We start from the raw sequence: 17,260 nt of genomic DNA on the forward strand, positions 1-17,260 counted from the left end.
TCGACGTAATGTTCCAAGATGGGTAAGTTACTCCACTCTTAAGATTGGTGGAGAAAACCATGAACCAAGAGCCAAAAAGAAGTTACATTCCATGTTACAACTTCCCCCTCTCCCTTAGCTGTCGGTTGGCACCTGCCTTTCTGCTTTATTCCAGTCACTAAGCGGGATGCTCTCGGGCTCTATGGAACTTGCGGGTGTTCGGGAGCAAAACCCACTCAGCTCAGGGCGAGGCCACAGCTGGAGGATGACTCACATCGTATCCAGAAAGAAAACAAACGGTCTCAAAAATCTGGTGGTCAAGGGGTAGTGGTTAGGGGAGGGTACGCGGAGGGGGGCCGCTGCCTTTCCAGGAAATTGGTGAGTGAAACAATTCTGGTGCGAAAAGACTTTAAAAAAAAAATCCACTTACTGATACAAGAAATCAGATCGTTGAATCTTTCCTTAGGAAAGAGGGGGTTTTCCAGCCCACGGAAATACAGCTTCAGAACGCCAGCAACGGAGTTAATATCATGGTTACTCTGGTCATCAGCCAAAGGGTTTTCACCTATATAAAAAAAACATCAGTTACATGCACAGTGCTTCTGTTTCTTCCTCTGAATAAAGATATATTTCTGTACTCACACATGTTTCTATATATACATGTATCTTTTAATTTCGGTTTATGAAAGATTATATAGTACTAAAATTAAACTAATTGGTTTAGATATCCTAACCCATGATTAACCTAAAAATAGTTGGTTAAAATAAAGCTTTTTAAAAAATCTCAGGCTACCAAATAATCCCTTACAAGTTACCCATATCTTAAAATAAAATATTGTGGCACTTATAGTTAAAATCTAATCCTAGCTTGACATGAATTCAAATACTACATTCTGTGTTTTTTATCCTACTGGAAAAAGACACAATATAGATACAATATTAGAAATATTATAGGATGCACCTAATTGTGAATGCCTACAATTATACAAACATTTCCCAGTGGCACAGTGCTGTTCACGGCACATTTGAAAGCTGCCTTCAGCAGTGGGAGATTCTGAAATCAGATAGAGGAATTTGAAAATGTACCCTTACTAGTACCGAGGGATTTGTATAAAAAGTACAAATTTACAAAATATATCCCAAATATGAAATTATATCATTCTTTATGGTAAGCAGTTTTAAAATTTACATAACTGGCCTGGCTATTCCACGTCCCTGAGAATTAAACTGAGATAAAATTCTTGAGAAGCTCAACATAACATGCAGCCTTAAGTCAAACTCCATTTTTTATTCACAGGTCTGTTCTGAAGTTCACAAAAATTGTACACTGCGTTTTAACTTTTTTTTTTTTTTTTTTTGCCTCTTGGGGCAGTTTATTTTCAGGGACCTGGGATTCCTTTTATCTGGGAAATGATTGAACACAAATTCACAATTTTTTTTTCTTTCCCACAGAGAGAAAGCCTCACCCAAAGAGATCACAAACAAGTAACAAAATACCAGGGGGATTTCCAAGGAAATATAATAAAGCATTTTGCCTGTGGTAACTGGCACAGAAAGTGACGCTTTAGACACTTCAGCTTATGCTGAACATGGTTCATAGAAGAGACTGGGAGCATGTGGCTGCTGAGAGAGAAGGCTGTTCTGCTCCACACATCATATCAGAGAACTTAAAACAGAAAAGACAATCTGGAGCCAAGTTGATCTCTTCCACCAAGATTTCAAACTTTCAAGGGCTCTGTGACAAAGGAAATGAGACTGAGAGAAGCCCTGTCTCCAGGCCATGATACCCCCCACTCTGCATGTTCAGCCTGACTTTCAAACAGATGAAGGAAGGTACAGATTTACCCAGGAGTCCAAGGACACAAATCATCATAATTGGGGAGCATCAGTAACTAAGAGCCATCACTAACGAGTTAGGCATTTGCAGTGATTATACCACATCCCCACACCAAGTTGGAATCTTGCAGATGAGGAACCTGAGACCTAAAGAAGAGATGAGTAGCTTGACAAAAATCAAATGATTAGTAAATGAAAGAGTCTGATTTGATTCTGGGTCTGCCTAACACTAACGTCTACGGCTTTGCTAATTATAATGTGTGGATTAACAGTTCAGTAGGATTTATTTGAAGCCAATTATGAACAAACGTAAGGTCACAGGGAAGGAGTCTGGGGGTGGTAGTAAGAGGGAGGAAAGCATTTCTGACAAAGGACACAGACATGTAGCTGGGATGAGTCACCTCCAACGCCTGCCAAGTAGGCCCAGGGTTATCGGGCTATTCTTCTAGAACCCTCTCACGTGCCACCTTTGAAACATGCTGAGGATTACCAATGCCAGTCCTAAACCAGGATATAAAGCTCATACGTTTTTGTATACTTGATTACAAAATTTTATGATTTTGGCTTCATTTCTCAGCTATTCCAAATAGCTTCCTGTCTCAACATCCAAAATGAAATGAGAGGTTCCGGACATACGCAGAATGAGCATACCACTTCACTCTGCGGCAAATGATGGCTTTTTAACATGGTTTCTTTGTAGGTATACACAGGCAATTACCTCTCTCAAATGAATTTTTAATATCATTGACTTCCACCTGGGAACCAGACACTCTGAAAATCCCCTGATGCTGAAGACCTAAAGAGAAAAGAAGAGGAAGGGGATGAAAACTTTCCATCACAGCCTCCAGGTTCCCCTTTCCCCAGTAATCAAATGTTTAACAGAAAGCACATTCACTGAAATATTTCCAGTGATTATTTTTTTTTAAAATAAGAATTTCAGAGGTGCTTGGCTGGCTCAGTTGATGGAGCAAGTGACTCTTAACCTGGGGGTTGTAAGGTTGAGCCCCACATTGGGTGTAGAGATCACTTAAATAAACCTTAAAAAAAAAAAAAAAAAGCATTCCATAGTTTAGGGCTTACCATAGAGATTGATGAACCGAATACAGCTTTCCACAATGAGGGGGATAATCTGTCCTGAGTCCTGGGTAAAGAGATGGAAACCACTTAACCACAAAAGAGAGGCATAAATCACACACAGTAATAAAGCTCGCAGTTTGACCCTACTTAAAGAGTGATTTTTACTCTTTTTAGATGATCATTTGCAAATACATCCCCCTCTAAAATATTCAACAAAGGCCGAAAATCAAATTATATTTAACCAAAGGTAGATTTCAGTTCTGGAGCAAACCAAATTAAATACATTTAAGGTAATTCTGTTTCAATCTACTCTGTTGTATCTGGAGATGTCAATGCTAATTCATCTCTTTTCCTTATATTTAGGCTCACACATCAAAGTGAATATGTGAATCATTCATTTTTTTTAAAGGTTATTAGAAGTAATTAATCTAATGGACCTAAGAACAACTCTCTGTATTCTAACCTTAGCATCTTAGGACTATCTTAGGTGGCCATCTTACGGCCATCTTGGTCACCAAACACAAACATTCAGCCATTTTGGGATCCTCTCTGTGACATCCCTGAGAGTACACTACCATTTGGATGACAACAGTTATTTACAAAAAAAAAACCAAAAAACTTATATGTTTCCAGATGCAGGATATGAGGATTACTTTATAGATGATTATAATGTGTCATATATTTATTTGGTCTGCATCAGAACTTACTCATCGATTTTTCATCGTTATTTTTACACGTTTTAAGGATTATGAAGAAACTGCACAAATGCACATCCCATTAAATCTTGCTTTCTTAGGAAGGGGAAGTTTTGTGGCCTTCTTTCCCCACATCTTGTAATCCAGTCAGTGCATTCTTCACTCTACAGTCAGTGAACAAATGTGAACTCTGGAACTTTTTAAAAACATGTACAGGATGACAGAGGAGATCAAGGAGCTGCTGAGGTCACAGTTAAACATGTATCAATGCCATGCACTCCATGTAGTTAAAGAAGGTTACGGGCTGTGGAGTTATTTTCTGTGTACTTTTAAAGACTATGCTCTTTTACGAATTAGATCTTTATAGGAAACATGGAGATTCAAAATGATTAGCAGACATCAGGTACTAATTCATGAGGAATTTTATTCTGAAACACAAGAAGAATTTGGTTGTCTTAATATATTAGAACAATTCAGAACCCACTAACCTTTCCAATTAAGCAAAAGGGGAAGGCTTGGGGACAATGCAGCTCAGCAATTTAAACTATTATTCCTAAAATAGGCAACACACTTCTCGAGGAATAGTTTTATTTTAGGTTTTAAGACCATCTAATCAGTCTGTAAACCAGTTAATGCTTCAATTACTTTTGGAGCCTGCATTAAGTTCCTCTAATTAGTTAAATTGTTTTAGGGATGTAAACTTTATTAATTTCTTAGAGAAGGTCCTTAAGGATAAAAACTCTTTTTAGTGTGACTAGTTGGCTCAAGAATAGCAATGTAATTACATCAAAACTTACTGAATATGTGAGGGGATTTTTCTTTAAGATATGTGTGCTTTAAGGGAAGTAACCCTTATATGAACAATTCATTTAACACTGTACTCTAGAAGAACAACAAATATTTAAAGGCAAGTGATAAAAGGAGAACATTAGTTTGCACCTCTGCTGAACTTAGTATTAAAAGCATAAACAAAGAATAAAATGTTATTAAAAGAAAAATGTTTGCACAAAGAGAGTTCTCCATAAAATGTCTTAAGTTTTTATATGATTCAAAAATATTTCCATCTTCACATTTACTCAGGTAATTGCTAATCTTGTGCTGATCATCTGTATTCTATTCTGATATAATGAATTTTGTGGTCAAAAAATAATTGTGTGTATTAATTTAATTTCATGGATGCCAAACGTGTTGGTAGAAAATATTTTATAAGAAGTGAAACAATGGGCTGTGCCCCATCTATCATTCAAATAGATCCCTTTGTGCCTCAATTTTCCCATGGGAAAAAGGAAAAGTGGTTTGCTCTTGTTGTCTCACGGTGGTATTGTGGGGACGTCAACTGATAGAGCAAGTCTCAGAAGCACAGAGATCTCTGTATCCATTGTTTTACTGCTAAGACCTAAGATTGTTTACATGCCACCTGGGACACCAAGGGGCTCACATAAGTGAATTTCCCATAACAGATGGTTTGCTCTTTCTTTAGTACCTAAATTCGGGTTCTATTAACTGTTCTTAATAAAAAATCTCTTTAAAAATGTAACAGGAGTTGTCCTATCACCTTAAGCAGTCATTCTTGGACTGTGTTATCCAGTGCCATGGGATCACACACTTGTCTCTTTGAGCTTTCCTCTATCCTTCCTCTGCACATCTCAGCGCTCTCATCTCATCTGCCCTTCTCTCCATGTCATTTGCCCCCGCTTACAGGCCATGGGCTGGGAAACTAGCTAATCGAGTTTGACAAGAATTTTATATTAAATTAGAGCCAATCAGGCTCTTTGGAGGCTTACGGCCGTGGGTTTGTGATTGTGATTTAGGTTGTCCGGTGGCTTCTCAATGCCAAGGTGAAGGGCTCAGTTTTAAGGCAGCCAGAGGTTTCTAATCTCTGTGTGTACGTGTGTGTATGTATGTATGTATGTATCTGTCCATGTGTAGATGCCATATGCACACACACATTTTTTTAGCCATTAGTGCACATATTTGATACAAGATCTGTCTTAAAGAAACTAAGCCATCTGTAACATATTATCGGGGAGGTTAGTAATGATGTAGTTTCCTACCTACGTTTAGTCTTCTGAAACTGTCGTAAAATGTTAGCCACGAAAAAGAAAGCTCTTCTCTTTTTTGTCTAATTTACATGAGGCTCCACAATCCAGTATTGCTGTGCATTTGGTATTTAACACTGGTTTGCCTTAACAAGAGCCCTTGACTTGAATTGGTACAACTGACAAGTATGTAATGTAAAGACTATTTATCCAGTTTTGCTAGAGAAGACAATTCTTCCTCAATCAGTGTTTGATTTCTGTAATCCCTTTTGATAGTAAATAGGTAGGAATCTATAAAGAGTGAAGCCTGTTTTTAAACCTAATTTCCAGCTGCAAACATTGTTCTTTTAAAGACCTTAAAAATCTAACTAAAGCCAAGCATGATGATGGTTTGAAAATGATACCAAGAGCAAAAGAGGCTGTGCCCTCGCCTCCCTTTGCACTATACCTGATGTCTCGTGTGCGAGTTCCTTCGTCCTCGGCTAGAAGCATTATCAGAAATACAGGATGAAAAAGAAGACAGAGTAAACACAGCAGAGATACAAGATACAGACCACAGGGTCTTACAATTTATCCAATATAATGAATTCCTCAAGTCATGGGAAATCAAGACTCTTGCTGTTCAGAGCTACCCTAACTATGTACTTTAAAAATATATTTTGTGCCATCTAATTTGTGCGAGTAAATATTTTACACTGTCTGTTAACTAAGTCGAATTTAAATAAATTAATTAAAAAACACACAAGACCAAAATATTTTATCAGGTAGCTCTTTTCCTTTTTGCACAAATTATGGCTTTTTTTTTTTTTTTTTTTTTTAAATAAAGAGGGCTTTCTCTTTTGCCAGCATAATGCTACCCACATTTATTTCCTCTTCAGAGGGCACTCAAACCAAATATTCTTTCCTCTCTGACTTCAGGAAATATTATATTGATTTTCTGGGAAAGCAAAGAGCCCCAGGACAGACTTGGACATAATGACCTGCCTCTTCTTACGAGAGGCTGAGACCATTATAGGCAAGAAGCGTGGAGATCAGCCACCCAAATGGCTGGTGCCAGTACCTTGACGAATGTTTCCAAATCCCCATTAAACAACTTAGCATTATACTGTGAGCGGGGTCTGGACTTCCTGTGTTTCTGGGGCTTAGGGGGAACATTTGGAGGCCTAAGGGAAGGGAATATAATTACTGAGCATGGCAGAAATCAAACAATGAATGAAACCCCCACAGGTGACATCAAAATTACAAAACAGGAATTCTTGTGTTCCCTCCCCACCCCCACCCATGGGGAAAACAGTTCTTCCCATTTCCCATTTACTTACTTTTACTTATGTGATCAAAAGCCATACAAACTATTCATTCAGAGTACTCTTTTCTTATATGCTGTATTTGATATTTGTTTGCTAGATTGTTTAAAAATGGAATTGTGAGCTATCTGGCCAAGTGTTACAAACTCCACTTGCTTACGGGTCACACAGAAGACACAATGAGTCATAAAAATTAGGGCTCTTGACAAATCCCAGTATGAGAAAGTAAATATAATTATTTTTAGTTACAACTAAAATATCGCATCTTTTCAATATTCCTCAGATATTAATGGGGTTTTAGTTTATGCAAAAGTTAACTATCAATGGAGTCACAAGTAAAAAAATGAGTTTGGTTTCAATGCTCTTTCAGGGCAGTAGATAGAGGTTCATATGAATTATTAGTTCTTTATAACAAACTGTCTCATCACTTAAATATTTGTAGAGCATTAGGATGCACCCCTTATTCTGTTCTGGACTCTCTCCATCTCCAGTCTGTTTGCCTTGGTGGCTAAGTTAGGGTCTCTAACATACACATGCAGTGTTCTGCATGCTATATTTAGACCCTGCCTCATCTTGCCCTGTAGTGCAGACAGGGAACTTCTTCTGTTCCTCTTCCTTAAGAGCAAAGAGAGCCAGAAGTGCCTGACTCAGCTTCTTCAGCTGTGCTGAATGGAATACAGGGAAAAATAGTCCCAAGAATTTTCTTCAGACCTTCCTATTTTAACTCCCTAATTGGAAGGCTTATATGAGGGTGTACACCGCACTTGAAAATCAGGTCAAGTCCTTCATTATGCTGCCAACTGTCTGGGAAGAATTACCTTTTTGGTTCATTAAAGTTCAGAAAGGCCAGTTTAGAAACAAAATCCTAAGAATATGAGGAAGCCTGACTAGATTTGTAAGACATTACACCAATCTATCAAGAGAGGTAGGGGTATAAATTTCATTAAAAAAAAAAAAAAAGATGAGTACTGGGTGTTGTATGGAAACCAATTTGACAATAAATTTCATATATAAAAAAAAAGAGAGAGGTAGGGGAGCAAATTTGACAGCCTTCCACAGCCAAATTCTAAGACTTGACTAGCAGGCGGGCTCAGAGGACTGATGGGGTGTGCAGCAAGCAGCACCTGAAGCCCCATGTGCTGGACAGGTTACAAGGAGTCTTTGCAAGCGTTTAGAAACAAATATGGAAACTTCTATCGGGCAGCACGTCATGTCCTGCCCCAGTTGGCTCTTCTGAAATCTCATCTGCACACTGAATTGTGTCATTCGTGGGGGAAAGCATCACGTAGGCATAAAAACCAAAACAACTACCCATCAAGGAGCTTAACCTTATGTGCCTGGTTTCATCCACTCTTTTCATTATTTTACAAGTGTTTTAAATATAGACTATTTTTATTCCGTTGTGGGGAGGCCAACAGATCAGAGGTTAACTGTTACTGAAAAGATAGTGTGTTTCCCACACTTCCCAAGAGGAGGGGGCCATGCTACTACATGGGGTGGGGTGGGGTCCATGGGGAAGCACTGCAGTCAGTGAGGAGGCAGAGGGAGTGAGAGGAAGTATGTGCAATGGTATAGGTTTCCATGGGAAGGAATGGGCAAGGCAGGGTAAACGGGTTAGGACTGGCTAGTTTGAATAAGTTTGGTGGGCTCTGGGGAACAGTTGTCTGGCACCTGGCTGTCACTAGGGAAGGGGAAGAGTCACCCTGAATCTGAAAGCCCCGTAAAGGATGCGGTTGGGGTTACGGGTCTGGACGAGTCCGCTCGGCATACAAAAGGCAGACGTGCAAGCACCACCTTTACTATTCCTACGAATTGGCTAACCTTGGGAGTGGCAGTTCCTCCAAGGTGAGCAAGGCCGCGAGATATCAGAGCATCAACTACTGAAACTGGAAAAAATGGTTACTACAGGGTCCAACAGAGATGTACATTTGGTAATATCTGGAGCAGCTGATGATGCTGAAGGGGTAAGAGCACAGGCTCATTCTGTTTGGTCGCAGATTCATGGGACAAGTGAATCTTGTAGCTCGAACCAAAGCCCCCTCGTAGGGCTAGACAGTCATTCCTGCATGACTGAGACATGAAGAGTGGCTCCTGGTTGGGGCAAATGAACACCTGTCTTTTGAGTTGTCTCCCACAGGCCTGAAGATGGCCTCTCTTGATGATTCTAAGTTATGAGGGAAATGTGAAGACACTACTGTTGTGAGAAACCGGAGATGAAAACAAACTGCCTGAGGGCTTCTCAAAGTAACTTCTGTGGCAACGTGGCTCATCAGGAAGCCGGCACACGATGGCTCTGCTTCACCATGTACACATCAGGTGAAGAGAATCAGGACCAGGCCATTCAACATTTGGATTATCTGACCGGTTCTGGTTTGGTGGCTGCCACACAGCTTCCTTCATCTGGCCTCCTATGGAGGATGCCCACGTGAATGAGAGAAAGCACGAGTGAGGTTAATGTACGTATCTAGTCTGTTTGGCAATGACAGTTCTCAATGCAAATTGATACATTTGCATTTCTTCACATTTAAAAAAAATTTTAAGTGTTTTTTAAAAGCTTATTTATTTATTTACAGAGAGAGAGAGAGAGAGAGAGAGAGAGAGAGAGAGAGAAAGAGGGAGGGAGATAATTCCAAGCAGGCTCCATACTGCCAGAACAGAGCTTGATGCACGGCTTGATCCCATGAACCATGAGATCAAAACCTGAGCTGAAATCTACAGTCAGAGGCTTAATCGACTGAACCACCCAAGTGCCCCTAAAACATCTTTTTGTGAAGTGCCTTACATTACTTATAACATAGAGACAACAGGTAAAAGAGTTGATAGTACAAAGAGATAATATATATGAAAAAAACTCCATAAACACAAAAGGCCCCAAATAGCCAAAGTAATATTGAAGAAGAAAACCAAAGCAGGAGGCATCACAATCCCAGACTTTAGCCTCTTCTACAAAGCTGTAATCATCAAGACAGTATGGTATTGGCACAAAAACAGACACACAGACCAATGGAATAGAATAGAGAACCCAGAATTGGACCCACAAATGAATGGCCAACTAATCTTTGACAAAGCAGGAAAGTGTATCCACTGGAAAAAACACTGTCTCTTTAGCAAATGGTGCTGGGAGAACTGGACAGCAACGTGTAGAAGAATGAAACTAGACCACTTTCTTACACCATTCACAAAAATAAACTCAAAATGGATGAAAGACCTGAATGTGAGGCAGGAAACCATCAAAACACTAGAGGAGAAAGTAGGAAACAACCTCTGTGACCTCAGCCACAGCAATTTCTTTTTTTTTAATTTTTTTTTTTTTCAACGTTTATTTTATTTTTTGGGACAGAGAGAGACAGAGCATGAACGGGGGAGGGACAGAGAGAGAGGGAGACACAGAATCGGAAACAGGCTCCAGGCTCTGAGCCATCAGCCCAGAGCCTGACACGGGGCTCGAACTCACGGACCGTGAGATTGTGACCTGGCTGAAGTCGGACACTTAACCGACTGCGCCACCCAGGCGCCCCAGCCACAGCAATTTCTTACTCGACACATCTCCAAAGGCAAGGGAATTAAAAGCAAAAGTGAACTATTGCACTGCAAAGGAAACAATCAACAAAACTAAAAGGCAACCAATAGAATGGGAAAAGATATTTGCAAATGACATATTGGATAAAGGGCTAGTACCTAAAATCTATAAAGAAGTCACCAAACTCCACACCTAAAAAAAGCAAATAATCCACTGAAGAAATGGGCAAAAGACATGAATAGACACTTCTCCAAAAAAGACATCCAGATGGCCAACAGACACATGAAACAATGCTCAACGTCACTCCTCATCAGGGAAATATTAATCAAAGTCACACTGAGACACTACCTCACGCCGGTCAGATTGGCTAAAATGAACAAATCAGGAAACTATAGATGCTGGCGAGGATGTGGAGAAACAGAAACCCTCTTGCACTGTTGGTGGGAATGCACACTGGTGCAGCTGCTTTGGAAAACAGTGTGGAGGTTCCTCAAAATATTAAAAATAGATCTACCCTATGACCCAGCAATAGCACTGCTAGGAATTTACCCAAGGGATACAGGAATGCTGATGCATAGGGTCACATGTACCCCAATGTTTATAAGCAGCACTTTCAACAATAACCAAATTATGGAAAGAGCCTACACGTCCATCAATGGATGAATGGATAAAGAAGATATGGCTTATGTATACAATGGAATACTACTTGGCAATGAGAAAGAATGAAATCTGGCCATTTGCTGCAACGTGGATGGAACTGGAGGGTATTATCCTAAGTGGAATAAGTCAGTCAGAGAAGGACAGATACCACCATGTTTTCACTCATATGTGGATCCTGACAAACTTAACAGAAGACCATCGGGGAGGGGAAGGGGGAAAAAAGTTACAGAGGGAGGAAGGCAAACTATAAGACACTCTTAAATACAGAGAACTGAAGGTTGATGGGAGGTGGGAGAGAGGGAAAGTAGGTGATGGGCACTGAGGAAGACACTTGTTGGGATGAGCATTGGGTGTTGTATGGAAATCAAGGTGACAATAAACTATATTAAAAAAAACATTTACTTACTTACTTACTTACTTACTTACATTTATTTATTTATTTATTTATTTATTTATTTATTTATTTATTTATAGACAGAGAGAGACACAGACAGAGAATCCCAAGCAGGCTCCATGCTGCCAGAACAGATCCCAATGTGGGGCTGGATCCCAAGAACCGTGAGATCAAGACCTGAGCTGAAAGCAAGAGTCAGAGGCCTAACGGACTGAGCCATCCAGGCACCCCTAAAAAATCTTTTTTTGAAGAGCCTTACATTTCTTATAACATAGAGACAACAGGTAAAACAGTTGATACTACAAAGAGATAATATATATGAAAAAAGCTCCATAAACTGCAGAAGTAACATTCCTCTTTGTCACTGACGCAAGGAAGAAAAAAAACCTCAGTATTTTTGTGAAGTTCAGACAAGTCACTAGCTGTATCTTCCTAGTTGGTTCACCAAGAAGAGAAGCTTCCTTTTGAATAAATTGCCCAGTAGAAACATACAGAGCCTTGAAAATCAACTTGCCAATTACTGCCCCCCCCACACACCCTCCCAGTGTTCTAAATTCTGCTCACCTTAAAGAGAACTCAGCTTCAAGAGTACAAAGTCTAGATACGCCAATTAGAATAATTTCTGGCTGTTATACAAATGCTGGCACAGAAAAATAAAAGTTGCACATTTTCCCCAACCCAGATCAGAATCTGCTTCCAAAAAGGCTTTTCTCAGCAGTGGCTTCAAAATCCCTTCATGAATGAAAAAAAGGGGGAAAAAAAAAAAGAAAGAAAAAAATATGCAATACAGCTATAGTATTTAAATTTTCATCTTTTAAGTGAAAGGGGTAAGAAGCTAAAATCCTGAGTATTCAGTAGAGTTCTAAGTTTTATAGGACATAAGGAAAAGTAGGAGCAAAAAGTAACTCATCATGCTTTTCATTTGCTAACACACTAGATGTGTACATAATGTTGCTTCTTAATTGAATTCTCAAATCAGACTATTTCCAGAAACTTAAAGTGTTTTGGATTAAATAAACCAAACCCATCTGATTTAGGTCTTTCTTAAGGAGTCTTACAATCACACTGGGAAACCCTCCGATCGGCCAGAGCAAATTTGGTTTTGTGAGAACCCCAAACATGTCATGTTACTAGGTTTGGTCGAGTCAAAATGATCTTCCATGTTCATTGGCAAAGTATGTTCATTCTCACAGTGCTGAAATGGTTGCTTGTTGTAAAGGGAAAAAAAAAGGTGAGACACAATGAGTTATGATAAAACATTTGCCTACCTTGTAGTCATATATTCAGCTTTATGACCTGCAGAAAAAAATTAAAATAAGTAAATTGAATGGAATCAGTGGAATGCATTTGGTAATCTTTTGAATCACTTGTCCCTTATTTTAAGATGCTGAGTTTATAATAATTACAAATTTTATGGTGGAAAGCATTAGGATAGCATATGATAGACAAGTAAAGTCAATACAGTATTTCATAAAATCTATACCTAAAATTTAATAAATCCTATAGATTGGAGAAATATGTTTCACTTGGCAATTTGAGGCAAGGGTATTTATTTATTTATTATTTAGAAAACATGAAATAGCTGTTGGATCTTCAGTGTAAGTTTAACGATGAAATACACAAATAAAACACACCCAAGATTCGAATGTTAGTTATTTCCTGTGTCGTGATTGATACCTGGGGAAAATAAGGTGGTCACATAGGGTTGGGAAAACTCTATTTTCTTTATATTAAGTTGGGGTTCTTTCTATATTACACCGTCAGGTGAGAAGCTGCCTTTTATAATCAGAAATGACATTTGCAGATACTAAGTACAAAGATATTATATTATGCTACATTCTACAACCTATACACTAATAGCATCTCACAGAGTTCCCTGTCATGTGAAACATGAGGTTCTTCTTCCATATTCTGGCTTCCTGACTCGATTTAAACATCGGATCTGTATTTTTGTCGTGCTTCTACAATCTATGCTAACTCCAAGTGTGAATGTGTCTGTGGTTGTTGTCTGCTCTTTCTCACATGTGGGGTGCAGCTGTGGAAGGGGTGTGGAGGAGTGACCCATTCCACCCGTTTGTTTGCCGAATGATGATATGGTCTTGAAACAGCCTGAAGTTAGAGCTAACAGAGAGAGGTCACGTTGCGGCACTCACAGGTACGCCCCACCCATCATATCATAACAGAATGATTCAGACTTGCGGGGCGAGGCCAACATAACAGTTGTAGAGAAACCCGGCTTGTTGGAAATGGTGAATGAACACTCAGAGGCGACAGAGTCTTTTACTCTATTATCTACTTTTGAAGAACAAGCGACGAAGTATTTGAGGGGCGCCTGGGTGGCTCAGTCAGTTGAGTGTCTGACCTTGGCTCAGGTCATGATCTCATGGCTCGTGAGTTCAAGTCTCACACAGGGGTCTCTGCTGTAAGTGCGAGAGCCCGCTTCAGATCCTCTGTCACCCCACCCAACTCTCTGCCCCTCCCCGCTTGTTCTCTCTCTTTCTCTCTCAGAAATAAACATGGGGGAAAAAGAAACCAAAGTATTTGATTAATATCTATTTACTAAATGGGGGGCAACAGTTAATATCTGAAAATACCTTCCTCAAAGCAGACTCAGGCCATTGTAGGTCTAGTAGAATTGTGGGCCATGACTTGGAGTCAGGGTGGGAGGAAAGGAGAACAATCTGATTTTCTCCCCACTACTCAACTCTATCTTTTAACTCTAAGCCCCTTCCCTTTTGCTACTTTGGGGGACAAGAAAAAGGAGAAGGTGGACAGAGATCTCCAGAGTAATTGGTAGCTACTCCTAAGTGGGAGAGACAGTCTACTAGAAAGTGGGGAGGGCAGTGAGCTGAGTGTGGCACGTGATGTCTTACTGGCTATCCTTTAGCACAGGGTTAAAGCACAGACAGAAGAGAGGGCTGGAGATGAAGATTTGAGAGTCCCCACAATCTAGGTTGTTGTGGGGCCACAGGAGCTAGCTGAGATCACCCAGGATGAGTCGGTAGAATAAGCAAACGGTGGGGGGTGGGGGGCACCATTTGGTTAAGCTCGGTGGTGGCTCCGTCGGTCAAGCGTCCGACTTCAGCTCAGGTCATGATCTCACAGTTCATGGGTTTGAGCCCTGCGGTGGGCTCTGTGCTGACAGCTTGGAGCCAGAGCCTGCTTCGGATTCTGGGTCTCCTTCTGTCTCTCTGCCCCTGCCCCACTTGTGTGTCCTCTCTCACAAAAAATAAATAAACATTAAAAAAAATAATGAGCAAATGGCTGAAGGCAGAGAAACTAGCTGGCCTGTGCTGTAGTCATGTTGCCTACTTTATTATCACACAAGTATGACATAAAGTGTATTACTAACAACAGTAAAAACAGCAATGATGTCCAATACTTATCAGACACTGTTCTAAGCACTTCCTGTACACTAACTCACAATTTTAACAACAACCTTAGGAAGTAGGTACTGGCTCTTTTTATTTTATGGGAGAGACTGAGCACACAGTAGGTAAGTTCAGGGTCACACTGCTAGTATGTGATGGGTCTGACCTGAGGGTCCAGGTTTGTTTTAAATCTAGACCTAAGCTCCCAAGTAATATATTGTAAAAATACGAGTCTTGGGACGCCTGGGTGGCTCAGTTGGCTGAGTGTCGAACTTTTGATTTTGCTCAGGTCGTGATCCCAGGGTTGTGGGATCAAGCTCTGTGTTGGGCCCCTTAGATTTTCTCTCTCACTCCCTCTCTCTCTCCACCTCTGCCTTCTCTCCCACGTGCATGTGTTTGTGCTCTCTAAAATAATAACAATAAATAATAAAATAAAAATGTAAGTTTTATTCCCTAGCAAATACTTTGAAAGATCCTAAAAGAAAGGTACAGATTATGCCTTATGCTCTGTCCCACAGGGCTAAAGTCATATACAAAGCACTAAAAAGATTTACTGAAGTATATAATACATATTAAGTTAAAATTTTAAAGTATCTATAAAATTAAACTGGATAACAGAGGCTAATCACTTTTAAGTGATTCAGCGATGAAAATACTAATAATTCCTTAGAAATGAAATGTTTTATATAACTGAAAAATTTTGCTACTTTTGTTAAAATATCCCAACCAAATATTCTCTAGATTTAGAAAAAGATCACATATTAAATGGCTTAAAAACATTTTGCTCCACCCTTCTATGGTTAATAGTATGATATAAAAAATTAAAAACCTATAAAAGACACATTTCGATTAATGAACCAAGAGCAAGCTTCACAAAAACTATCATTCATATTGTAACTGCCCACCACTTCCATTGTTTTGTTCAGCTAATAGTACTGAGTGTGACTCAACTGATGAATGAGGTTTTATTTTTTAATCAGTATCATCATTAATAGATCAGTAACACACAAGCTTAGAAGAAACTGCTTCCCAGAGAAATGTGAAAGCTTCCAGTGGTTTGAGGATTAGATTTCAATCACTTTGTTTGGAAGACTATTTAATTATTAAAAACAACAGACAACTTCTTCCCCCACCCCCACCCCATCCCACACTCTAAGCCATTTGGAGGGGGAAAAAAAAAATGACCCATGACCCAGGATTATCTTGTTCTTGCTGAAACACCTATGTTGACTATTCTGACCATTTCACTTGGGAATTAAGAAGTGAATTATTTTTCACACTCAAGTGTATTTTATCATCACAGACCAAAATGGAAAACCAAAATATTGTTTGGTGGCGATCTGAGATTAAAAACAAACAAACAAAAAAACCCCAACTGGATGAAACATTTAAAATGTGCACAGCTCAAACTGAATGGAGGCACCCAGGATTGGGTCCCTAATGAATGACTGATGAGGACTCCTGGAGTTTTCAGTCCTTTTTCTTTCTTAAGAATACATTGCTTTTCGGGGTGCCTGGGTGGCTCAGTCGGTTGGGCGGCCGACTTCGGCTCAGGTCATGATCTCGCGGTCCGTGAGTTCGAGCCCCGCATCGGGCTCTGTGAGGACAGCTCAGAGCCTGGAGCCTGTTTCAGATTCTGTGTCTCCCTCTCTCTGACCCTCCCCCGTTCATGCTCTGTCTCTCTGTCTCAAAAATAAATAAACGTTAAAAAAAAAATTTTTTTTTAAAAGAATACATTGCTTTTCTAAAAAACATAATTATTCACAATCAGCTTCTCGTTTGAAAGTATGTTTGTACTCTTACTCAAAGACAGGAAATGGACTGGATGAGGATAACCCATTTAATTCCTTGATCAAGACACCTTATGCCCAGGTCTACAAACAATCTAACATGGAACTCAGCTTCCAGAGTCAAGTTTTCTGTGTTTAAGGGAAAACTGCACTGATACTTACACCCGCCCTTAACTCCAAGGTTGCACACAAAGAAGCCAGTGTGAACACGAAGGCTCATTATAAGAAGAAAAAGAAACAATTTCAGTGCCTCAGTTTTGCGGATGTACACCTCATTTACTATATTGACCTAACTTCTCCGATTTAAAAACAAAGGACATCACAAAAGGATATAATAGTATTGCTGAAGGATGCTGAAGAAGGTGATGACTTTGGTCTTAACGACTCATTATGTGTTTGCTGTCATTTCAATAGTTTTCAAAGATTTGGAATTCTCAATTTTGACAGTACCCCTTTAAGAGCCCAGTCTAGTTGTTTTGCAATGTTGTAAATCAAAGGACTTACTGGGCCGCTGGTAGGCTGCCAAAAGCAAGCAGTAAGACAGGCCAAACACATGTCTGTAGTTACAGTTTCAGCTGTGTACGATCAACTGCTA

The 17,260-nt window shown here is 39.7% G+C and overlaps 1 protein-coding gene across 4 annotated transcripts in view; it reads right to left on the reverse strand.

Moving 5' to 3' along the window:
• The window catches only part of SRGAP1 (SLIT-ROBO Rho GTPase activating protein 1), a 284,751-nt gene that overhangs the window by 40,402 nt on the left and 227,089 nt on the right, over nt 1-17,260 (reverse strand). For 3 of the 4 annotated variants that reach the window (XM_058742150.1, XM_058742152.1, XM_058742153.1), the window contains exons 11-15: nt 12,773-12,800; nt 6,687-6,789; nt 2,896-2,956; nt 2,534-2,611; nt 410-544 (exon numbers count right to left, since the gene is read on the reverse strand). In XM_058742150.1, coding sequence (XP_058598133.1) covers nt 410-544; nt 2,534-2,611; nt 2,896-2,956; nt 6,687-6,789; nt 12,773-12,800 — 405 coding nt within the window. Of the gene's footprint in view, nt 1-409; nt 545-2,533; nt 2,612-2,895; nt 2,957-6,074; nt 6,109-6,686; nt 6,790-12,772; nt 12,801-17,260 lie in introns of all 4 variants that reach the window. The other variant, XM_058742151.1, reaches the window with a different exon arrangement.

Source organism: Neofelis nebulosa, chromosome 8 (assembly GCF_028018385.1).
Source record: "Neofelis nebulosa isolate mNeoNeb1 chromosome 8, mNeoNeb1.pri, whole genome shotgun sequence".
Classification (NCBI taxonomy): Eukaryota; Metazoa; Chordata; class Mammalia; order Carnivora; family Felidae; genus Neofelis; species Neofelis nebulosa.